A 26416-nucleotide genomic window follows, 5' to 3' on the forward strand; every position below is an offset into this window, starting at 1 on the left:
TCACGTCATTTCCATAGCAGCAGCTACGATGACCGACATCAAATGCGCCATGAACTTAATGGTACGAGGAAATATAGGATGTTGCATTCCAAAGTTAAACCTTTTTTCTGTATCAGCTATTCCATGTCGAACCGATATAGTGGTTCTCCGATTTTCGTGGAAAGTGGTAGATTTGTTCTTTATTGTAAAATATTAGACCCATCTTTTCTTGTTTTTTTTTTATTATGGCTGTGTGGTATACGTTGCAAATCGTGAATATTATACCGGATTAAGGGCATTGTAGTGATGTAGAACGTTGAACTTTGGCACCGCCGCAACAATAAGATATTTCTCACCGTGCAATTTTTCGAAATGACTGGTATACTCATCGGCAGTGCGGAATTACTCTCGGCATACAAAGCAGCAGCGCAAAGAGGGGCCCAAATTGTGTTTCAGCATACATTCCACCGTAGTCACATAACGAATTTCCGATAGAAGCCGATTCGCCACTACCATCTCTTTAATTTCCTTCAAAACTTTGTCGTTTTGTAAAATTGCATCCAGCATACGCAGGAATTTGTTTTGCTTTTTGGAAGTCAACTCTGAAAAATCAAGAAATATAATCATTCTTTAGCTAAATATATCAAACCGACCTACCAGTGTGATTGTTCTGTTCGTGCTGCTCCAGTAGGTTTCGCAACCGCTCCATGTTGAATTTATAATGATTTGGTCGATTACCATTGGCATGCTGTTGGATTGACTCATTACGTGTTATCAAATCGTGGTTCATCAGCACCCAGCCCAACTCGTCCATTTTGACACGAGTGTTGCGGCGCAGTTTTATCTCTTCGAAAAGTTTCTCGCGTAGTTTCCGTTTGATGATGCCTCCGTCCTTGATCAGATTGTGCCGATAAATTCGTACCACGTACGATTCTATTTCATGCTTTTGCCCTGGTGATAAAACAAAAGACGGGTGGGTAATGTCGGGGACATAACCGGAGTGACGTAGGACTACACAAAGGGGACAGCTTTTATTAAATATATTGTTTTATTTTCTTCTCCTTCGTGAATACCTACCTATCTGCCTGAAAAATGGATTAGTTTACTGTTTACTCTTTATGAATATGTTGATGGTTCTGAAAAGAACCTTTGGTGTTGTGTTTTTGTTATCACTCGATATTCCCATCTTGTTCGGTTAAACCTTCCTGTTTAGCTATTGCGTTTGCCACTCGCCACAGCTTTCACAGTTGGAAAATTTCTTCCCATCCAGCTTTGTGACATATTGTACAGTAAATTACATTCAATGCGACGTGCCGAAGCGCCACTCAGTGTCGCATTGGAGGCGATTTTAATCTGTAATTGAACATATGCGAAGACAGTGGTACAGTGACGCCTTTAAATGTGGGGTTATAATTTGGATCTCTATGTTTACAAAAATGTCCAACTAAATAAGTCGCATTACATGTCCGTCCAATTAGCTAAATGTCGAACTAATTGTAAATTACTGTACTTTCAATCTGGAAACAATTTAAGAATTGGTGAAAATTGAATAATCAGGAAAGTCCCCAACTATCAATAAGCTCAGAACAACTGCCAAATTCTCATACTCATCAGATACTGGCAAACAAATTATGAAAAAATCAATTTGTGTTTTATTATTATTTTGGATAATGTTTTAGAAAGCATTGAACTGTATTTCCTAAACTCTTTTTTGGAAGGTTTAATGGCCCTGAAAAGCGCCTTGTTTTATGGAATGGTTTCAATTTAGAAAACTTAGTACTCGTGGTTTTGAAAAAAAAAAACATTTCGAACGCCCTCGATGCCGCCTTGTTCTGGATTTGCCACCAAAGCAGTTTGTATAAAGAACAAACTTTTGACGTAGGACTACGTCTAACCGGAAGATATAGGGGGTGAAATGGAAATCTAGGCACTGAACAAGTAGGAAAAAATGCAAGATTTGGAACGCTTATAACTCGAGCATTTCTCAATAGATCGCAAAGGTTTTTGCATCAATTGATAGGAAATATATCTACGCATCTATCATAACGAATAACATTTCATTTATCTTGAGATAAATAATTGAATAATTGTGAAATATCAAGCATTGTCAAAATGCACTATGTGCCCATTTTTGATTGGTCCATTTTGTGCTCCTCAAATCGTACCGACCAAAACGGGCAACCAGAGCAGCAGCGAAATAGAATGAAACACGATTGGGAAGGAAAAAGAAAAAAATGAACGAAACATTGGTCGCAGTCTCACACATGCGTAACTCTCGAGCCAGCCAGTCAGCTTAAAAATCCCCGCTCCGCTGCCGTAACGATCATTCTCATTCAAACCGTACACCACATCGGTTCGCATCACAACACATCAACAAACCAACCCAAGCAGCCATGTCTGGACATGGTGAAGGAGGAAAAGTGAAGGGAAAGGCAAAATCCCGCTCGAACCGTGTTGATCTGGAGTTCCCCGCAAGGGTAGCTAGGCCGAGCGCGTTAGTACCAGTGCACCAGTCCACCTAGCCGGCGTTATGTAGTTTCGGCCGCCGAAGTGATCGAGTTAGCTGGCAAAGCTGCTCGCGACGATAAGAAAACCCGCATTCGGAACAGAACACATTCGGTTCGGTGGACATCAAGACAACAGGCAGTTGCAGCGAGTGGCGAATGGCAAACGCAATCGCAAAACGGCATCAGGTAGCAGAAGAAAAAAGTTTGTTCTTTATACAAACTGCTTTGGTGGCAAATCCAGAACAAGGCGGCATCGAGGGCGTTCGAAATGGTTTTCTTCAATACCACGAGTACTAAGTTTTCTAAATTGGAACCATTCCATAAAACAAGGCGCTTTTCAGGGCCATTAAACCTTCCAAAAAAGAGTTTAGGAAATACAGTTCAATGCTTTCTAAAACATTATCCAAAATAATAATAAAACACAAATTGATTTTTTCATAATTTATTTGCCAGGATATGATGAGTATGTGAATTTGGCAGTTGTTCTGAGCTTATTGATTTTCACCAATTCTTAAATTGCTTCTAGATCGAAAGTACAGTAATTTACACTTATCTCGACATTCAGCTAATTGGACGGACCTACAGGTGCGACATATTTAGTTGGACATTTTTGTAAACATAGAGTTCGGGGTCCAAATTATGACCCCACATTGAAAGTCAACACTGTACCACTGTCATCGCAAATGTTCAATTACAGGTTAAAATTACCTCCAATCCGATACTGAGTGGGGGTAATGCGACGTGCCATTGAATGTAATTTACTGTAAAATATGTCACAAGCTGGATGGGAAGAAATTTTCCAACTGTGAAAGCTGTGGCGAGTGGCAAATGCAATCGCTAAACAGGAAGGTTTAGCCGAACAAGATGTTGATATCGAGTGACAACAAAACAATAAACTCTTTAGATTGAAGATAATTTTGTGATCCTGAAAAGGACCCTTTTTAGCCTGCATGTGAATCCAACGAGCGAACAAATCGTAATGAATGTATTTTTTTGCCATCGCTCCCTTTTAACGCTCATTCGTTCGTCTCGTTGGACTCGCCCCTCTGGTTGAGTCTGCCGATTTGTCTCTATCCTGTGAGTGTGTACCGCTAGAGTATAAAACACGCGGACCCCAAAAAAATATCTTATTTTCTTTCAAACCGTAAACCCGTAAATCGGCATCGTGGACGTAACAAAGGAGGACAAGTTAAGGGAAAAGCAAAGTCTCACTCGAACCGTGCAGGTCTCCAGTTCCCTGTTGATCGCATTCACTGATTGCTCCGCAAGGGTAACTAGGCCGAACGGATTTGTGCCGGAGCACCAGTATACCTAACAACGATTATAGAGTTTCGGCCGTCGGAGTGCTCGAGTTGGCTTGCAAAGCTGCTCACGACAATCAGAAAACCCGCATCAAGAACAGAGCAGCTTCGGTTCGGCGCTCATCAAGGCAACAATTAGTTTCAGTGAGTGGCAAAGTGTTTCTCCGACACGTCGTATTAAATGTAATTTACTGAACAACATGTCACAAGCTGGATGGGAAGAAATTTTCCAAATTTGAAAGCTGTGGCGAGTGGCAAACGCAATAACTAAACAGGAAGGTTTAACCGAACAAGATGGGAATATCGAGTGATAACAAAAACACAACACCAAAGGTTCTTTTCAGAACCATCAACATATTCATAAAGAGTAAACAGTAAACTAATCCATTTTTCAGGTAGATAGGTAGGTATTCACGTAGGAGAAGAAAATAAAACAATATATTTAAAATATATATTTAACAAAAGCTGTCCCCTTTGTATAGTCCTACGTCACTCCGGTTATGTCCCCGACATTACCCACCCGTCTTTTTTCTTCTGCTACCTGATGCAGTTTTGCGATTGCGTTTGCCACTCGCCACTCGCTGCAACTGCCTGTTGTCTTGATGTCCACCGAACCGAATGTGTTCTGTTCCGAATGCGGGTTTTCTTATCGTCGCGAGCAGCTTTGCCAGCTAACTCGATCACTTCGGCGGCCGAAACTATATAACGCTGGCTAAGTGGACTGGTACACTGGTACTAACGCGCTCGGCCTAGCTACCCTTGCGGGGAACTCCAGATCAACACGGTTCGAGCGGGATTTTGCCTTTCCCTTCACTTTTCCTCCTTTACCATGTCCAGACATGGCTGCTTGGTTTGGTTTGTTGATGTGTTGTGATGCGAACCGATGTTGTGTACGGTTTGAATGAGAATGATCGTTACGGCAGTGGAGCGGGGATTTTTAAGCTTACTGGCTGGCTCGAGAATTACGCATGTGTGAGACAGCGACCAATGTTTCGTTCATTTTTTTCTTTTTCCTTTCCAATGGTGCTTCATTCTATTTCGCTGCTGCTCTGGTTGCCCGTTTTGGTCGGTACGATTTGAGGAGCACAAAATGGACCAATCAAAAATGGGCACATAGGGCATTTTGACAATGCTTGATATTTCCCAATTATTCAATTATTTATCTCAAGAAAAATGAAATGTTATTCGTTATGATAGATGCGTAGACATATTCCCTATCAATTGATGCAAAAACCTTTGCGAGCTATTGAGAAATGCTCGAGTTATAAGCGTTCCAAATCTTGCATTTTTTCCTACTTGTTCAGTGCCTAGATTTCCATTTCACCCCCTATATCTTCCGGTTAGACGTAGTCCTACGTCAAAAAAAATAACACTCTCTTTTAAATGCTTAATAAAACCACGTACGAGTAAAACGCTGCTTGCTTGGAAAGAAAAGCATTGATTGCGCGGCTAGAAGGTAAAATATACTCAAAACATCCTTCTGCACTGTTTTTAATTCGACCGCTGGTTGTAGATGTCTGAAAAAGTAGAAGCAATTATGAGAAATTGTTATACGAAAAAATCCAGAAAATTACTTGCCTATAGTAAAGCGCGAGCAGCTATTTTGCCAACGAATGCATTTGTCACCAAAAGATATGATTTGTTTCGTAAACAAATTTGGTTTCTCACGAGCAATGGCCGAACAGCAATTTTGACATTGCGGTCCACCTATAGTATAACGCCTTGGTCCTGACTCTTCCAAAACTATTTTGCTATGAATTTTCTAGTATTTTCTGATCCTATTGGATTCTAGATCAAGCCCGTGAATGAAAATGGAAAACGTCGAACAATTGTATTGATGAACACAAAATGACACATAAAAACACTCGCAGATACAAAATAATTCGTAATGTCGAGCAGCGTCTAACTAACATGTTACTAAATCATAAAATTAGAAACCCTGTATGCGCGTCAGTTTATTTTTGGCGGATTATGTCGAATCGATTAACAGTTGACGATTCGTTAGTAATCAGTTTTTGGTTAGCTCACCATTTCACATATGTTCCTCCGTTCCCTCCGCGTTGAAACTGGAACCTCTATCGACGCGCAGCTCAATCCCCATCGAACTGGCAACTCAGTCCTACGGAGCTGTCATTCGCCGTCCACCGAAAACATTTGTGCTAACACAACACAAAACAAAAAAAAAGTCCGACGGAATAAAATCGAACGCAGAAACGCATAGCTAGTGTGGTTAATGGTTTTTTAAATTTCGTTTTCGTCCGTGACGTCAGCGTTGCATTTTGTTGCGTGATTTTGTATTCCTCTCCCGTCCATCAGGCGGGCGTACAAGTGATCAAAAAGTGAGTTGAGCCAGTGGACGAGAAATTCCGAACAAACTGCCGCCTGTGTACAACATATGAGCAAGAGTGACAGCTCGAGAAAAATGGCCATAAGTCCTTCGGAGGTAAGCGAATGCAATGTGTTTGTTTCCTGCACTTTGATAAGTTGTCACGAGTAGCAAGACGTTGGAGATGATTTCATTCGCAGCAGTAAAAACACTAGTGAATGCTCCCTTATCATGAGCTAAGCGTAATAGTGGAAAAATGTCCAGATTCACTACGGTGTTCGTTTGTGATGGACACTATCACAATGTCAACGTAAAAATCGATAAATTCTTCTGTGGAGTAAAACAACGTTGGATGAACTAATTTATGCTGTAACACTTTCACATTTATTTAACGAAACCGGGATACCTGGGGCTGGCGAGAATTGGGAATATATTTTCTGCATATCCGTAAATGCGTTATCGTTGTATGCTGTTTGGAGCTCATACCACGAGGAAATATTGATATGACACGATATGCATATTCATAGTTTTATCAAGATTCGCCTGCAGTTAGGAATTCGAAATTCGAGAAAAAATGGGCGTTCGTTTCCGGGAACTGATTTAGGCATTCTATCAGTTGTTTTATTTTCAGATTTGTTTCGTTATGCCATGAACAGCTGTTTTTATCGTTAGGGTAAGGTTGGGAATTGTCGGATTACGTTTGGAGAATAGCACAAATTGACATTGTTATTAATGTATGGGAATGAAAAGTTACACAGTTTTTATGCCTGTGAAACCCTGCATGCATATAAATTAATAAAAATAAATAATAAACTACAATTATGACGTAGAACTACCTCTTTCATTACTGTACCGGGGTGTAAATTCAAAGTTTCGAAAACGAGAGAGTGACGCTGGATCGCAAGGTTTTGAACGTAAAAACCTCTTTACCTGCTGAATGGAATGGTATAATAATCACTTTATTCGAATGATAAAATGTCAAAGAATTATATGACTGTCACTTATTGTTTCAAAAAATCGTTTCAATAGCTTAAAATGTTGATATGTCTGAGACTATGGGCACGAACGGGATCTTGACATAGGACTGTGATTATGTGTAGCATTTGCATTTGAATTGAGTTTTTTCATTGTTCAAAATCTGTATTTTTTCTCTCTTGATACATCAAATGGAAGCCCTGAAAAAACCGTTTCCTGTGTAAACTTGTATCCTTTAAACGGATTAGATGAAATAACCTGGTACAATCCGGAACCACATTCTGTTTAAAAATGTGCACAATAATACCATTAAAACCATTACTATCCTTTTCTTCTGTTTATTCAATTATGCAGAAAAAGACAACGAGTCATCATTTATCATTTTTAAACACAAGTCTAAATCGTTAAGATCTACATAAATATAAATCTAAGTCAAATAAATCTATGACTACAGAAATACATTATAGATAAATATAACATTTTACCTTCAGTGCCACGTTGTCCGGAACATTGTTTGTAGGGAGTTGTAATAACTTCATAGCCAGCTGCTGTAGTGAACTGTTCTCATTGGGTACTAAGTTCTGCTTAAGTTTAGGAAAAGGAATGGCGAATGAGCAAGTGCACTCGAAGAAGTGAAGCGGGCTTCTAAGGAAGACATGCACATATTAAAATCGCGACTACTCATGCTATCATAAACTGATATGCGTGAGTATACTCTTTAGAGCACCTAAATCAGCAGCCAGTTAAATTCTTTAATTGCATTTTTTTACATTACCAAACAACAGGTTCGATATCGTGTTATCCTGGACCAACATAACATAAATTGTTAGTAGCAAGACCTACACGATAAAAACGTGAATTGAGCACGACAACATACAAAACAACAACTGATGTCAAAACATTGTTCGTTGCTTCTTAGAGGAAAGCGAGTTGTTAGTGCAATCGAAAAAAACATACCCATTTAAATCATCAAATTTTTTGTCTTTTTTACTATATTTTCTGTTCCCGTTTCCAGTAAAAAAAGCTGGATAAATCCCCTGTCTAATGGTATATAACACAACATATGTCGCAATAACAATTTTGAATAATATGCGTTTGAAAACTCTTAACAAATTGTTACATTTTTCATAGAGTGACCCCGCTATATAGAAATCAAAGACATAATCCTATGTCAAAATTGCTTTGAACACAGGCTATTCAAATCATAACAATCTAGCTCATTGATGATAATTGCTTTTGAGGTGATCGGAATGTGTTCCCGAACACGGACGCAAAATCAAGGCGCCTGGGGAAACCGTCATCGCGAATACATGCAGGCTGTGATTTCTTTTACTCGTTTGCAAATGCAAAGGTTTCAGTGATGCAGTCGTATACAAGAGCATTAGTTTCTGTTTCGCTTTCGCATGGAATAGTCATGAAGGAATATTTGCTTGTAATTGCTGTCGAACGAAGGAAGATTTGCGCATTCAGTTTTAGTGATGCAATCGTATCCAAGCGCATCAGTCTCTATTCTGTTTCCGCGTGGAGTGGTCATGAAAACTCTCGTGTACAGTGATAGACATTCGTTTAGCCGCATTTGAAAAAAAAAATACTTGAAACACTTACAAAACAACTAGGAATGTTCTTTTTATCGGGATACTTATTTGATGTAGTGATAGTATATTTAGGTCACTTTTATTGAAAGGACGTGCGTCACAATCACACACACAAGGCGGCATCGGTGGATATAAACATTCAAACGTCGTTTTTTCCCGAGACATACGTTCAGCCGCAGGGCATAAAAATCGAGTTTTCGCATAATCACTAAGCCTTTATCTGTGTTTTTTGAAAAAATACTTGGGAATGTTCAATTTACAAGATAAATATTAGATTTGCAACGTAAGGAGTTGGTCAGATTAGTGATTTACGTAGGATTCAAAGAAATGGCGAAAGGTATTCTATTGACGGAAGAGGGGCGGAAATTAATAAAGATATTCAGTGAATAAAAATTTTCTAATCGCTCGATCGTAACAAAAATTGGTCTAACTGAGAAAGTGGTACGGAATTTCTTTAAATAGTGCCAGAAATATGGGATATAACGACCAACGAATGGGAACACCAAAGTTACTTTGCGTCTTAAAGGTCGAATAAGACACGAAGCAACCAGGAAACGATGTCCTGCTCATACATTAAGGCAGAATCGGTTATTCCAGTAACCAAGAGGCATATTGCGCGCATCTTGAACGAGTCACCAAACATAATGTGGAAGAAACTTCAAGGGAAGCCGAAACTGACCGCCACCCATAAGCAGAACCATCTCATTTTCGCCCGGCAATACATGGAAAGGAAACTAGAATGGAGAAATATTGAATTTTCCAGCGAAAAAAGTTCAATTTGGATGGTCCGAACTGTTACAGTTGCTATTGGTGCAATTTAAGTCAACGGCATGTTGTGAGATCGAAGCGAAACTTTGGGGGCGGAAGTTTGACAGTGTGGGGAGCCGTTTCCTATCACAGCAAGCTTCTCATTTGTTTCATTTTCACCCGAATGAACTCCGAAAAGTATCTTCAATTACTGGAGGAGGATATTGAGAATAACGCTACCGAGGATGTCGTTTTTTCAGCAGGATTATGCATAGATCCACGTTTCCAAGCAATCGAAGGCATGGTTTGCCGAGAAAGACATCCCGCTTCTTGAATGACCTGCTGGCAGTCGATTGCAATCCCATAGAGAACCTATGGAGAATCTTGGCCGAGATGGTCTATGCAAACGGATGACAAATAAACAATAATCGTCTTTTTTGAGCAAAACTGTTCAAAGAATCGACTTATTTTTAAAAATATTGAGGAAAAATAGGGTGCGGCTAAACGAATGTCTACCACTGTATTATTCTGACGAGATCAAAATAAAATTATGTATCAAACTTCATCAGTTGCAAAATCACGCAAACCTAACGATTCTTTTCTGGACCACCAACAAATTCGAAATAGTTGAATTTCATACTCAAACTCATCCACTCACACACTAACAAAGAAAACATCTTTAGAAATAATAATTCATTCATTCATTGAGAATTGATTCAGATACAATTTCAAACAAATGATTACAGAGCCAGCGGTAGTTTCACATCTACCTTGAATTATATTACAAATATAATTGAGGGGCTTAGAATGCAAGGGGTGTAAGTGATTTGCTCGATTTCTCTTCATCAACATTTTCTTTAGTTAATAACTCAACTGCGAAAACGTTTCAATTTAAGTTTGCTGAAGTATCCGATAGATGAGGTTCTGACCTATCTTCCACATTGTTAAATGCAGCTGGGAATGTATTTGCAGCTAAGTTATGACCAAAAGAGAGTGTCGATGTAGAGAAATCGATCAAATCACTTACACCCCTTTCATTCTAAGCCCCTCAATTCACTTCTAGTTTTTCATCAATTAATGCTAGCGTTTAAAATCATAAGGACCCAACTGACATTTTGGCAGATACTAAAATTTCACTATTATTGGTTTCTAAACTCCTCTATTCTTAGTTATAATTCTTTTCAGTTCTTTGTTTAAAGAGGCTTTAAACTTTTCCGTTCATTCGCCTCCAAAAAATTATAATTCAATTTTACTTCTCGCCAAATGTTAGATTTTTATGATTCTGAACGCTAGAATTATATTGTTTGAACTTTTGTCTTTCATTAAAAAACTAAAAATATGAATTGCACAAAGTACAGCATTCATTTCAGTTCTGGTTTGGTCAAAAGGGTAAATAAACAAAGTCCGAATCACGAAAACGTTTGCTCCTTTCAAGTAAAATGCACATGAAAAATAAATTTGATTGACTCCGCATGGCCTAGTTCATTCAAGTATTTTTCCTCTGTTCAATTTTTCCAAGCTCAAAAAAAAACATATTACTGGAATTAAACTACTGAATTCACCCTCAAAATCCACGTTTGACCATGAACTTTGAAGCGTGTCTTCCACAAATGACTAGCCCATGACACTGATGAAATTAATTACTGTCTAATCACTAATAATATATTAGTTATTGATGCATAATACTGGTCCAACTTTCAGTGCGAATCTTTCACAATCGAAGTGCTTGTCTGCAATAAGTGCAAAGCGAGTGTACTTTCAATCACATTGACTTGGTGCGAAAAAAGCTCATAGTTGGGGATGCGCGACTCGATAAATGACGTTCTTAGTATTGACGAATGCAAACATTCATATCGATGTGGGTTCCAATGTGACGTGAATTCTAAATTATGGTGTTTTGACTGCTTGCGGTTCGTACATTGAGGTTCATACGTACGCTGCTAATGATTCCGTTAACACGAACATATCCGGTCGGAATACTCAATGTGTTTTCAATTATTGATGACTCTAGTTTACGATCTAAAACAGAAGAATTCATGTTAAGTTTTTTTCGTTTCATGATTGTTATGCCTAAATAATACATGGCCTCTCGCATACAAACAATTTCTCTAAAGTGGATCGACGTAAAAGTTACAGCGATTCTGGTGAGTTTATTGAAAATGCACTAATGCATAGCGAATGCGTGTTCGATCTTGTGAATGGCGATATGTCTCCCGAATGCTGAATGTGCGATGTCAAACAATTCTAATTGTCATTCTCGAAATGAGTTAATAATGTTAATAAAAATAAAAACGTTGATTTGCATGAATTAGTGATTCCCGTAACACGGAAGCGAAGGGATAGTTTTGGGAACATGTGTCATGAATTAACACGTTGAGCCCCGCTTTGGTTCTTAGGGGCCGGTACTGAATTTTCCCCGTGGTCCGCTTCGGTTCCTATGAATCGACGATGTTTTTTTTTGTCGGTAGAGCGTTGGTCACATTAATCGACTTACAAAAAAAAAAAAAAATAGAAAATGTGCGTTGTTTCCGGATGTATTGAAGACTTTGACTACTTTTTAGTTGAATTTCTCACTATTTTTTTATCAAATAAATATCTTTGGGAGTTGGGACTGACACTGATATTGTGCAAGCGCTTCCCGGTAAGTGCTCCCTGACAATGTAGGGTGTTGGAACGAAAAGCACACACAATTGTTGGATGATTGAGACAGCAGCGCTGCCGTTATACGCATAGTTGTCTCGTGTTAAAAAATTAGCAACTTGGAAAAACCTAATCAATGTTTTCTAGCATTTTTGTCTACCGGAATTTTTAAGCATTTCAGTTTGGCAATACACCGGGTTGTTTTAAGCAGTAAACTATTGTTTAATGAATTGTGAACAGTTCCCCTCACTTGAATCAATCATCCTTGATTACGGTTCAAAAAATACATGGTGGGACAGTTATGCCTAGAATAACAACATGGTACAATGAAACTTGATGCTGTTTTTTGAAATACTGGGAACAAACAATAAGTTTTTTTTGTGTTTTTCCGAAAGCTAATGCATAAAAATGAAGTTTTATGAAGAAAGAAGTGATCTGAACACCTTTGCAGAATATAAATCTCATTGTTATTAGTCATTCGCTAACAAGGTGTACACGTGTTCTGTTAAACTTTTTGTTTGTTTGTTTGAGAATTAGTTCGTTCTTACAAACCAGAAATGAGTGCATTAGCCCTGCTGAAAGCGTGACATAAAATTCTTGTACCTGAACCGGTTCTTTTATTATGGATCTACAAAAAATACATGGTGGGACAGTTATGCATAGAATATCAACATAGGACAATTGAGCTTGATGTTGGTTTTCGAAAAGCTGGGAACAAACAATAAGTTTTTTGTGGTTTTCTGGAAAACTATGCATAAAACATCGTTTTATGAATAAAAGTGAAAATTGTCCAAAAAGTAACATGGGACAACTATGCGTAGAACGACAGAGCGCTTGCTTGCTTGAGCAGTGGCCTTAATGGTTTGTCCGACACTGTATATAGTGGAAAATAGTAAAACGAGTAAACAATGTAACCAATAAAATAGGTAGGTTTTTCCGATTTTACTCGCCGCTAATATTCTCCCACAATGCAACACTCTTCTATGCAATTCGGGTATTAACTTACATGGTACAGTTTCTTTCTCCGATATCACGTTGCACCGAGGGAGTGGTATAAAGCACCCGCTCTGTGGTTAGCAGTTTCAATTAGTGATGTCTCATTTTTCAAATTATTCGTTCATCAAAAAGCCCTCTTTTTTATTCAACGACTTTTTTTTTATAAAAAACCACAAACGAAACATCGGAAAAATAACCATGCCATGTAAAAATACACATGGATTAAAGTTTCATCATTTTTCTCGAAACTGCTACATTCGAGATAGGCTCCATTGACATGCTGCTCTAGAATTGATTAATCCCATCACTCATTGACAAATTTGGGGAAGCTCTATAGAATTACTACGGAACTCGTTTCCGTGGATAATCTGCACTGCGGATCATCCGCTCGCGGATAATCGAGGTTCTACTGTATTGGAAAAAACAAAACAGATCCTAACAAAACTTTTCGTTATTGAATGAGAATCGTAGAGGCGAATTAACTGCAATGTTTGAAGCCTCTTTAATGCAAACAACGAAGGAAGGATCGAGGAAAACTTTCAAAACAAAACGGTGTCAAAACATTGCAGAACCGACCACTACGGGTGCCTTTAAACTAGAACTTCAATTTCACTGTGGGGAAACGATAACCAACAAGAAACCAAAAATAGTCCACTATTGTCATGGCCAATTGCATAAAACAACATAAATTAATGCTCGGTCCACACAAGAGCTATTAATTCATCCTAATTGTAGATTGTTTAGAAAGCATTATCGCAATGAGTTAACTGTTTTGTACGGGGGTAATTACTGCGTCGCTTGATTATCACTAACATGGCGTCATTTTTCAAGATCATTCGTCAAGATCAAGCGTTCGAACGCGATGAACTCCCCTTCCACAAAAGATCATATGTTCTTTTTGCTGCTAAACTATTTCGCTGTCTCTCGGGAAATAATATTGACTCCTCATCACAAGCGATTGCTTTGGGAACAGAGAATTAACAACAAAAAAAACCGCAAGTGGATAGTCTCGTATAGAATCGTGTCTAGTGGCACCAAACGGTATGCTGCATCCTTCGATGGCGGCTGCGGCGAAGATAACGATAGTGAACGAAGGGTACAAAGAAACGCGATCGAGTTCGTTGCATCACGAAAAAAGGCGTGAGATGGGTCAAGCGCGCCATGGATGCGCGCGCTTATTCATTGTCTGTCTACTCGGAACGATTGCGCGCGGCATGACGATGCGATCTCGCGAACATATGGCGGGTTGATAAATAGCAACATGCGAAATTGGTAGCTGGACGAAAGAGGGGCCAGCAAAAAATAGTTAAAGGATGAACGATGTAGATGGAAGGATTTTCAGTAAAAACATCGGAGAGGACAGCAGAATTTGTGGCACGATATGTAATCGTTGACATCTGATGAAATAGATACATTCGTTATACGAACCGTGCAGAAGCAATTATAATTCTTGTGGAGCGGTGAATGTTTATCACACATTTCGTTTAGTTATTTTTGTTGTTGTCTGTGCTCAGACAACGAACGTTAGTTGAAATCACGCTCGGATGGTGATGATCATGGGGCTTAATGGAGCTGAGTAATACAGAATGGCATTGTCCGCTGGAAGCGCCATGCAGGCGGGAAGGAATTCATCGCTGGCGATGATACGTTCATGTGCTTTCTCTCTTTTCGGATCATATTTTAAACATGATCTCCGACCAGAATTAGCACACCAGGAAGCACCCACTCTTCACCCACCATAGACACCGAGCTGGCCCGGCATTAGATGGCGGAACTGATGACTACTCATCGTTACTCAAATAATAAAAGACAACCGCCAGACATTTGGCGGCTGTCACTTCTTTCTGTGTGCGCTAAATTTAGCAAATAAGATATGTTTACGTTGTTTCGGGAGAGCACCAGCTGAGACAACTGTTTGCGCCGCCGGTTAGTGTATGTTGTTGCCATAATTTCTGGCATTAATAAGCAATTTGGAAGCCCATCCAATAAATATCAATTTGACTACTTGTCACGTATAGAGCAGCACTATGCGATGAGCGAGAGTGACATTCAATGAATGTCTCACTCTGAGTTTCGGCCGGTACGAATTAATGACCAACGGATGACAGTTTGCTAAGAAATATTTATGGAGTCTAGGAGGAAGTATATGATGCTCTGATCACTAGTCATGACTTAAGCCTCTAACATATTTGCTCGAAATACCCCTGTAATTGTCTTATTTCGCAGCTCTTAACAAGGAATCCAGCGAAAAAAACCCGCATCGTACACGCGAAGTATATTCAGCATGTTCATAGGCTTACCTATAGCACACAGATTTGCATTTAAATTCACCACATCTGTGGATTTTATGTCTTTCCTTCGTCACTGTGTTCTTTTTGAAAGGCGCCCAGTGACTGCTAACATCTGTTAGGTTTCATGTTTATTTTCTGAAGAATGAAGATACTGGACATACTTTGAATAACACCGTAATTAGTCACTCGAGAAAATTGTTTAATGGGCCACAAATTATGTGCGAAGGTAGATTTTGTTTCCCCTGAATGAACTCTGACTAAATGTGTTCCGATTTGCGGTTTATTTTTTTGACGTAGAACTACGTCTTTCATTAAGGGTGCCAAATCAGAAAACAGGTTACGTTTTATGAAATAAAGTTAACGTTAATAACTTTTTTTGCCGCGAATGGATTTTGACGATTTACATACCAAACGAATCGGAAATTCTCTAAGATTTGTTTGATATGCTATGCATTACAATCCCATGGTGTGTAAATGGTTAAAATTCATGAAAACTATAAGCGTTTTCATTTTCCCATAGATTTGTTCTGTCCATTTGTGTGCTTCCCCGAACAGAGCTGTCAATAACGAGCAACTTATGGACGAGCAACGAAGGGGAAATCGTAAGACTTAAAGTCTCCGTGATTAAAAGAAAAGAAGAAGAATGAAGGGAAATATTTGCCTAGAGTATAAACAGTGGATCTCGCTGAGGAAAACTTTCATTCTTCGTGAGGACACCGACTGAACAACATCGTTGCTGGGCTAGCTGGACGGTGAAGAGTGGAGGAGTAATACGAGGAAAAAGTAAAGTTTCCCAAGGGCCTTTTTGAAGGTTAGAGACGAATGAACTTAAGAAGTTTAAAGTCTCAAATGTCTTAGTTTCGGATTGAGCTGTGGACGCGACCAAATTTCTGACTCGCTGATGTCTCTAGCATTGCAATAATTGCACCCAACTGACGCCATTGCATTAAGCTTCTGAGCTACACAATTGTGTGGGGAATCATCAAGCTAGGCTATCTTCAGCTCACCAAGAAAATAAATGTTCTGGAATTTTGTCTGTGTTTTGGTTTCGCATGACGGTAGCAAAACTCTCTCCACAAAGGATGACAGCTCTGCTGATCTAGACCGGCAATATTTACAAAAAGGGCTTCTGTTGAGAAGAGCGCAAAACGGAGATAAGTGTGTGCATATTAAATGTCGATCCGAACGTGGCGACAAGCAGGAGAGATAGCGGGAAACATTTGCGCTAGGGTATTAGTAATGAATCTCTGCTGAGGCAAATATTCAGTTTTTTTCCAAGCAGTTGACATTGTTTGTTTTTCGTCATCATTAAGGCTTCGTTGGTGCCTTTGACATTGCATCAATGCATTGAACTTACGCTATGGTGAAGCAGGTGTTAAGGTTGTGCACCAAAAAATTATTTGGGAATACCAAGTTATTCAATAAGTTATAATAAGTTACTAATTTATTTGGGTTCGCGTGTCAGCTGCAAAACTCCTTTCAACTAGGATTGCATTGCGCTAATCTTGATCATAATGAAGGTTGCTGAGATTACCAGAAAGAGTTTATTTTGTTTATTCAGTCACCAAGAAAGTAAATGTCGTTTCTGGATTTTTGTATGTGATTTGGTTTCGCTTGCCAGTAGCAAAACTTTCTCCACTAAGGATGATAACTGCGCTTATCTCGAGCATGTATTGTTCTGCGAGGACAAGAATGAATCATCAAACCATAATCATCAAATGATTCTACAAGAAAAAAATATTTGAGGGCGACCAAACTGGTAGAATGGTTATTTCTAAAATTTCGTAGCATTATAAAATAATATTCGCAGTTAAAAACAAGCGACTTGAATTAAACTACAGCGTAGTTCTACGTCAACAATGCGGTCGTGTCTTGAACACAACCTCCTATATTTTTTTTCGATGTAAGGAATAGATTCTCATGAACACTTTGTACAATTTCATTTTTTTTTCTTTGATACTTCTATCTGATTTCAGACAATATTTCACGTTCGTATTTGATAGCAATTGAAAACCTTGAGATGAAGTCGAACCTTCATTTCACAAACATCTAAATACATACAGTATTTGAGAAAACATTTACAACTAACCATACACGATCATAAGCTGTGTAATAGCTGATATTGATAAGTCAAGCAAGAAAAAAATCAATGCAAATATTTATAAACATTTATATTATTTCAATGCAAATATTTTAAACACTACCAGTGGTGTGCTTTGGGTCATTATTTCTTTTAAAGAATATCTGCATATTTCATTCTGAAGAAAAGAACATAACATCTTTCTTTATTTTATCATACAAAAACGTTTTATATTTCCTTCGATTCAAGAAATTAAACATTTCAAGTATTCACTAAGCACTAAGGGATAGCCCATAATTAGGCTGACCAAATAGTTCAGGAATAACACGTAAACCTAAAAAACTAAACAAAAAAAAAAAATAGTGAGTGAACAAAACCGAGAATAAAACCAATCAATCAAATATTTGTTAGATGTACCTGCTTTAGTCTCTACAAAGGAGAAACATTTAGATGCTAAGAGAAGGTGTGTGTTTTTATGAATTTTGAATTTTTGGTTTATCATAAAATGAGGTTGCCTTCTAAATGGCAACAAGTTCGCGAACAAAACGGCGCATATTTGACTTAAATTGGATAATTTCAAGTATGTTAAATAAAGTGTCAAATTTCGATCAGAAATACGACATTTCTTTTTCCCCAACCCTATATTTTGAGATTTCCATTTCCGAAAAATCTCCCGGCCAGAACGGGGACCAAATCCGAAATTTCCGGTATGATATGTATGACGCCAGTCACTTGGCGACCAGTGTTGTTAATTAAGCATCCATGGGGCAACCCGTTTTTCGAACACAAAATGTCACCCATATTTGAAACTAACTATAAAGGGCTGTCTTTTTTGAATCGATGTGTCTGTTATAAAGCAATAGAGTCATTATGTTATAAAGGTTACCCCTCTACATGGCGAATGATCGTTTCAAGTGTGATGCGTCGAAGTGCAATTTCTTCAATTGATATTGCTTTTTATTTGTACCATATGTATTGCAATTCCCGCGCATTTCCAACACTAGACGACTAACTGAACATAAATTGTTAGAGTAATAGTTGGCAATTGCACATAATTTGTTCAACTCCGTTGCGTCTACTGCACAGAGAAAATTTGCATTTCTTGCTATGCACCGCGTAAGTCACGTCCAATATGGTTGATGCAACATTTCAACAGAATACACACCCCACACACCACAGATCAGCGCGCGGTTGCTCTCGAACCCTCTCTCTCTCTATCTCTCTTCGGTTAGGTTGATGGGGGAGGGTGAACTCGTCCCTCTTCGCTGGCGCACTTTTCTTCAGCCTTTGTTGTTTGTACAACGCGAAAATATCAACATTCAACCGAAGTGCATGCGCTGTAGGTACAATGAGATAAGTTTGCGGCTTTTCAGTCGAGCAGTGAGTACGCCATTAGAAGCCAGCGCAGCAGCGGTAACAGCGCATAGAACCACCCCCCGCGTTGGCACCATCGTAGTCTGCAGTGAGAGAACGCATTCACCGCTCAACCCGACGACGCTTTGCGCTTCCAAGTCGCGTCGACTAAAGTAGAAAGCAGTCTGGTTCGAACGCAGCCGCGGTTTGGTTCGTAACTCGCGTATGCTCTTTGCTCAGAACAATTCCGTTGCGGGGTTGGTTGCACCGACGAAGCTGATTTGCTGCAGCAGTGAAAGGTCCAAGATCTTTTTGTGACTTTCCCGGATTTTCGTGGCAATGTTTTTCCTCAGTTTATCGTCGTTTTAAAGTGCATTAGAAAAAAGAGGCGTTTCAGTTTGACCCTAATTAAACCAAACAGCGAGAAGTTTTGGATAATTGAACCATGAAGGGGTACCTTCACCGAAACGCAGAAGAAACCGATGAAATTTGTTTAGTTCTCGCGTTTTAATTTTCCAGGCTGAGGCTATTTTTTATCCGGCCTGCAGTGTGTGATTCAATTCGTTTTGTTTATAAATATTTTGAACGCATTTGATTCGGGTTGGCAATCTCAGCTGGATCATCATCAATTTGCGTGGAAGTAGCCGGAGCAAGCTTCAGAATCCAGAAAGTGTAATGGCCAGTGTTTCTAATTAGTGGTGTGAAAAATTGTTCAAACCCGAGTCGAGTGGCGGCCACTTCAGAGAGCGGTAGTTCTCAAGTGTATCGATAGCGAAAGTGGTTTACTAACAGTGCCATAATTCCTCCACAGTATCTTCCTCGAGTGTTTCGTAAGTGATTTGTTGTGATTTGAGATTGTTGTACTCTGGGCATCATCAGGAAGACGTAATCACTCTAATGTCGCTTTGTTAGTCTCTGTACTCTTGTCGAGCTCGTAACTGATAAGTGACAAAAAATTAATGGGAAAAAAGGCTACACTTAAGAATACGGGAGATACGAGCATCGCGCTATCGATAGACTGCTGATAATTCGTGTTATCGAATGGCTTCTTTTCTCCTACTGTGCTGAGCCTGGGCTGTTTGTTTGAACAGTGAACTGTTTGGTTTTTGAGATTTCCATTTTAGTAGAGGTTTTGAGATTTTTTTTTTACTTAGGAATGGTTTGGTATATTTGGATTCAATTTTCGATGAGCCAAAATATGCATCAATTTGTTTTTAATACAACAAACGCTCGCTTATGATGACTTGCATTCATCAACTTCCCTGTGAGTGTGTTTCCATTTTCGTCAACTGATCGACAGTCACCTTTTTTTTCGTTTGATCAATTCCTTACAACATGTTTCGATAGAACGGATTTTGATTTATTGGAACTACACGGATTGGTGATTGAAGTGGATGGGACAGGATTTAGGATATTGAGGCGTTTCCTAGTATATTTCCATCGGTTTTGGAACGTGTAGTCAAATGTTATCAATGTTAGCATTTCGTTAACATTAGGTTCACGGACGTTTCTTATATAGAGAACGATTCTTTCAGATTTTTTCAGAACGATTCTTTTAATTTGAAGAAATGAAAAAATGGGTGCCAAATTTATACCCAGGCATCTCGGGTACTCGAATTTGAGTTGTTTCACTTTTATGCTCAAAGCTCCGAGCCAAATCAAGATTTTTGAAATCGGTTTGCGGGGAAATGTCCGCAATATATCCCTTCATAAGCTGATGTAATATGAATAAATTCCGAGCATTGGCCAAGAGCTAAGTCCAAGAAAAAAAAAATGGGGTACCGAATTTGTACCAGTTCCTCTACCTATCTCTACGAGCACGCGTCATTTTGACGCAACACACATATACATCCATTCCATGCCAAACCGATATAGTGTATCTCAGAATTTCATGAAAAGTGATAGTATTGTTACTTATCGCAAAATATTAGATCCATTTTTTTATTTAAGGGGGGGATGTTATGAATTAAAAAAAAGTCATTTTGGGAAACAAATGGATGCAATGTATTTCATTAATTTACCTTATATGTTTGATTTCCAAAAGCTAGAGAAGAAGAAAAAAAAGTAATAGATTTTTGTCGTAAAGTTGAAAAATGAAATAAAGAAAATCAATATTCATATCGTTCAAATGCTGTCTCGTTGGAGGAAAATACGCGCTTCTCTTTTTCAATATGCACGGCTAAATTTATAACTACTGGGTCTCGTTCATGAATTGGGAAACCAATGATACGCCAGAGAACAATGGAGCTGATGTATCGTTCTTATTTGGAACCGCATTACTTCGTTGTTGTCATTCAATCGAGGAGTATTCACTGCGGTATTCTAATTTATAATCACAGCCATAGTGCCACTTCCTTTATCCACGGACTTGCTAATGTATTCATTGCTTTTTGCCCAGCTGAGGCGAATATGGTACTACTCAACGATTTCCAACGATGTGTCTACTTTGTTGATATTTGTGAATGACATCATCAGCATTTATTCGTTGATATATTAGATATTCGTCTACGCTTACGATCGTGTCGTTGGTGAAATCTCTAGGAAAACGCTTTTTACATATTCCATCTACCATGCAAGGTGATAAAGGTTTCGAATCGCCGCATGGACCATACACCATTATTATGGTAACAGTATCGAACAGTTATTCATATTCCGGAATCCGATTGGTTTGAAACTCGATCGAATTTCACGATCACTCGATGTCTTTTAAATACATAGAAGATATAGTCCTAACCCTAACTTAACTTTTTTGTCTATAAATTTCCTTGCATTCTCACCAAAACTTTATTTTTCATTTATTTATTTTGGTTTAATGTCTTTACAACATGGCCTGATTCACAATTTTTCTCCAATTAACTCGGTTCGTGGCTATCTCCCTCCAATTCCGCGGGCACCCCGTGCTCACCATGTCATGCTCCACTTGGTCTAACCACCTTGCTCGTTGTGCTCCTCGTCTCGTACTAGCCGGATTCCCGATGAACATCATTTTTGCAGGATAGTAGTCCGACATTCTTGCAACATGTCTTGCCCAGCGTATCCTTCCAGCTTTGATCACTTTCTGGATACTGTGTTCGCCGGTGAGTCGCGTGAGATCGTGGTTCATCCTTCGCCTCCATACGCCGTCCTCGTGTACACCGCCGAAGATGGTTCTTAACACCCGCCGTTCAAAGACTCCGAGTGCTCGCAGGTCCTCTTCGAGTATTGTCCACGTTTCGTGCCCGTAGAGGACCACCGGTCTTATGAGCGTTTTGTACAGGGAACATTTCGCACGACTGCTAAGTCTGTTTGACCTTAGGTGTTTGTGGGGACTATAGTAGGTACGACTTTTGATTGACGATTGATGATGCGTCTCCGGATCTCGCGGCTGGTATCATTGTCAGACGTTACCATTGAGCCAAGGTAGACAAATTGGTCCACTACCTCAAACTCATCGCCGTCGATCATTACACTACTACCTAATCGGGTCCTGTCGTGCTCGGATCCGAAAGCCAGCATGTATTTGGTTTTAGACGCATTGATATTCAGTCCAATTCTCTCTGCTTCGTGCTTAAGTCTGGTGTAATGTTCAGCCACCGTCTCAAATGTTCTGCCGACAATGTCTACGTCATCAGTGAAGCAGATGCATTGCCTGGATCTATTGAAAATCGTACCACGCAAGTTAAACGCCGCTCGTCTCATAGCACCCTCTAGCGCAATGTTGAACAGTAGGCAAGAGAGACCATCACCTTGTCGAAGCCCTCTGCGGGACTCGAATGGATCAGATAATCTACCCGAAATTCGCACACAGCACTGTATTCCATCCATCGTAGCCTTAATCAGTCTTGTCAGCTTCACGGTGAAGCCGTTTCGTCCATGATTCTCCATAGCTCTTTTCGTGTTATTGAATCGTATGCGGCTTTAAAGTCGATGAATAGATGGTGCGTGGGGACTCTGTACTCACGACATTTCTGGAGAATCTGCCGCAAGGTGAAGATTTGGTCAGTAGTAGACCGACCTTCGATGAAGCCGGCCTGATAACCTCCCACGAATCTGTTTGTCAGTGGCGATAGACGACGAAAGATGATTTGGGAAAGCACTTTGTAGACGGCATTCAGGACGGTGATTGCACGAAAGTTTTCACAGTCTAGTTTGTCCCCTTTCTTGAAGATAGGGCAAATAACCCCATCTTTCCACTCCTGTGGTAGTTGTTCTGTTTTCCAAAAAAATCTGACAATCAGCCGATGCAGATAACTAACCAATTTTTCCGGGCTCATCTTGATAAGTTCCGCTCCGATGCCATCTTTGCCAGTTGATTTGTTGTTCTTCAACTGTTTAATAGCATTCCTTACTTCACCTATCGTTGGGGGTGGAACATCTTCATTTTTTACTGCACCAACGTAATCGCTTCCATCGCCATTTTGGTCCTCTGCCTGTACGCCATTCAGGTGTTCATCAAAGTGCTGCCTCCACCTTCCGGTCACATCACGTTCGTTCGTCAGTATACTCCCATCCTTATTCCGACACATTTCTGCTCGCGGTTTGTTTCAGTCGCGTAAGATTGTACCATCGCGGGCATCGGTACCGAATGTTGTTCATAACGGAGAGTTCTTAACCATCACTAGGTAGTGGTTCGAGTAGTGGTTCGAGTCGATGTTAGCGCCTCGATAGGTTCTGACGTCAGTTATGTCCTAGAAATGTCGGCCGTCTATCAGAACATGGTCGATCTGAGATTCTGTTTGATTTGGTGACCTCCAGGTGTATTGGTGGAGGAATTTGTTTTGGAAGAAGGTACTGCGTACGGCCATATTCTTAGAGGTGGCGAAATCGATGAGTCTTAGGCCGTTTTCATTTGTTAACTGGTGTGCACTGTACATACCAATTACAGGTTTGAACTCCGGCTCTTTACCGATCTGCACTCAAAGTTAATAAAGGGGGTAAAGCCCCCATCTTGGCAAGCGCAACGCTTACCACTAGACCATGGGGACCACACCAAAACTTTATACATAACATAAAATCATCGCCAGACACAATTTTCGTTCAAGATTTATTCCCCAATTGCAGAGAATGTGTTGCTTTTTCACATCGAATACATTTTTGATATGTACAATTAACTTTCATTAAAACAATTTGGTTTAAAAGCGTGTTCATCCATCCCGAATATTCATTTTGCATTTTCGCTTCACAGAAATGAAACACGGAGCTCAATGTTGTCTATGTCGAATTGCGTCGCAAGGTTGACATATTTCAGAATGCAAAATTGCAATCCGTTCGGAAAATTTTTACCCTGACACTATTACGGCGTTGCTCATGATAGCGTTTTCCAAGTTAATGTATTCTACCTCAAGATTGTTGTTGTTTTGTTGATTAGGTCGTAGGAATCGCAGTCGTTCGCTCTCTACCTTCGCGTACATGTCGGCCATGAACTGTTGGTACAGCTCACGACATCATATAACGACATCATACGATACACATAACATCCATCGAGCGCACTCCTTTATTTTATTCGTCTGATATAACTATTCATAAATATTATTTCAAAATGAGTAATAATGATGTTCATAATGAATGGCGTACTTGTGGCAGGATCACGTTGTCTAGTGTTTGTACAATATTCATCTTGTTCTTTCAGAACGGTCGGGCATTTTTCGTAAAAGATATTTCTTCTGACTTGCATTGTGGTCACACACATTCTAGAGCTTGCCACTAAGAATGCATTCAAGGCGTGTTGTTTGGTATAGAAATCTCAACTAAGCGTTAGGAACGTTAGTTCTATTGAAGAAGAACATGGAGAGAGTTGTATGAACGATGCGTTAACGATGAATTCCAGATTATTGTTTTTCTTCGAATAACAATTTCTCGCGTCATTGTGCAGACACCATCTATGATTCTAGTAACGCTTGCGCATAGAATCTAGACACTTGCTCTCCAGAAGATGTTTTATCAGAATTGATGACAATAGCGTGATTGTCATTTTGTAAACCGAGCAAGTGTGATTTGAAGTATTTCATTAATTCGTTGTGTTCATTCAAAAATTCTTCCAACTCGCCGGTGAAACGCCTTGCCTTAGATGAAGTGAGGTTACTTGCGAATGTGCTGATGAAAATTCGATCTAGCGTCATCTGTCATTTAAGAACATAAATAAATTCGTTCTGTTTGTAAAACGACCATGGTTGAAATTTTCGAATTTTGTTTGTACAAAACTACTAAAAACTCGATTAAAAACAGGGTAGTGGGGTTTAAATTTGTGGTTATATGTATTGTTTGAAGCAAAATTTAAGAAAAAGAGCATTTTTGTGCATAGAGGCACTCTAATCGGTATTAAATATTTAGTAAACCGTATCCAGTTGCGTCAAATTGATGCATATCCGTAGAAATAGATATACCACATAGAGAATTTCGATATTTGAACACTTTTGAAGAAAATAGACTTCAAAATATATTTACCTCGATCGATAGATAAAAGTCATTACAAGAAAGAAATTAAAAATGCAACCACTTTATGTAATTTTTTTTGTAATTCGAAATGCGTCAAGATGACGCGTTCCGTAAACCTAGTGTTAAAGTCGTAACAGTTTCATGAAATTGATCCGAATAAAAAAGAAAATGACTCGTTTCGTACTAGTGTTTAAGACTCCTTCAATATAACTTTGAACTGTATAATTAAATCCTTTTTTCGAATCTTCTACGATACTTCTCAGTCGTCGTTGAACTCAATTGAAAATCACAACATTTTATTTATTGGAAGATATCGACAGCCGTTCTTAAATTACATTGTTCAAGTTAACTAAATGTTTTAGGATTTACAGCTAAAGAACTAGTAGAGAATTTGATTACTAGTCTACATCGACACCCTGAACACTGCTACAATTGTTTCGTTATACTATGTTATATTGTGTGGTTTTACGTGACCATGTGAAAAAAAATAAAATCTAAAAATGACACAGTCTCCAGCATCATATCAAATTTCCTCATTGAAATTTTCCATTTTACTTCGTATTTTTGCTGATCACTCATGTTGTTTCAATTAAATCTCATTTATCAACAGTAAAATCGACAAAACTAGTAATCTGACTTGTAAGTTTTTTTCTGGTAATTTTCTGGTTTTTTCGGGTAAACGATACATTCTGGTAAATGTTGCATTCGGGTAAATGTCGCGTTCGGGTATTTGTTGTCGGGTAAATGTTCATTCGGGTGAATGTTGCATTCGGATATTTGTTACATTCGGGTTTCGGGTTGTCATTCGAGTATGTGCTACCTTCGGGTAAACGTGTTTCAGGTGAATGTGACACAACTGTTTAGGCAATATTTGTAGATGTAAAGGGTGTGTCACATCAAATTGCATCACGGAAAAAATGCTGTAGAAATTTAATTTTTAGGAATTATATCTTCAGCTTTCGCTTATAATCAGATAAGAGTGTATAGATCACGTTGGCCATGCTTCACTGTAAATTTTTCGTAAATTTGGAAAAATGTCGTCGAACGAAAAAGAGCGTCGTGAATTAATCCTGTGCACTCATTTCGAGAATCCGGAGTTGTCACATCGGGACATCGGTAAGATGCTGGGAATCGTCCAATCCACGGTCAGCAGAGTACTAAAACGATACTTCGAGAACCTAACCATCGACCGGAAGGTGAAGAACGGCAAAA

General features: G+C 39.1%; 2 protein-coding genes across 3 annotated transcripts in view; one reads left to right on the top strand and one right to left on the bottom strand.

Moving 5' to 3' along the window:
- Nucleotides 1–344: 344 nt before the first annotated feature.
- Nucleotides 345–906, bottom strand: LOC129764775 (uncharacterized). The gene is made up of 2 exons (XM_055764245.1): nucleotides 637–906; nucleotides 345–581 (listed from the first exon to the last, which is right to left on the bottom strand). The coding sequence occupies exons 1-2, from the start codon at nucleotides 791–793 to the stop codon at nucleotides 382–384; spliced, it is 357 nt and encodes a 118-aa protein (XP_055620220.1). The 5' UTR covers nucleotides 794–906; the 3' UTR covers nucleotides 345–381.
- Nucleotides 907–5916: 5010 nt separating this feature from the next.
- Nucleotides 5917–26416, top strand: part of LOC129769872 (ubiquitin-conjugating enzyme E2 W) — a 65470-nt gene continuing 44970 nt past the window's right edge. Inside the window, exon 1 of one of the 2 annotated variants that reach the window (XM_055772377.1) lies at nucleotides 5917–6230. In XM_055772377.1, the coding sequence (XP_055628352.1) occupies nucleotides 6183–6230 (48 nt within the window). In that variant the 5' untranslated portion in view covers nucleotides 5917–6182. Of the gene's footprint in view, nucleotides 6231–18952; nucleotides 19621–26416 lie in introns of those variants that run through there. The other variant, XM_055772376.1, reaches the window with a different exon arrangement.

Source organism: Toxorhynchites rutilus, chromosome 2, assembly GCF_029784135.1.
Source record: "Toxorhynchites rutilus septentrionalis strain SRP chromosome 2, ASM2978413v1, whole genome shotgun sequence".
Lineage (NCBI taxonomy): Eukaryota > Metazoa > Arthropoda > Insecta > Diptera > Culicidae > Toxorhynchites > Toxorhynchites rutilus.

Coding starts and splice junctions, on each gene's coding strand:
- LOC129764775 (XM_055764245.1), bottom strand. CDS start 793: ATGGACGAGTTGGGCTGGGTGCTGATGAACCACGATTTGATAACACGT. Junction 582..636: donor CGAACAGAACAATCACACTG/GTAGGTCGGTTT, acceptor TTGATTTTTCAG/AGTTGACTTCCAAAAAGCAA.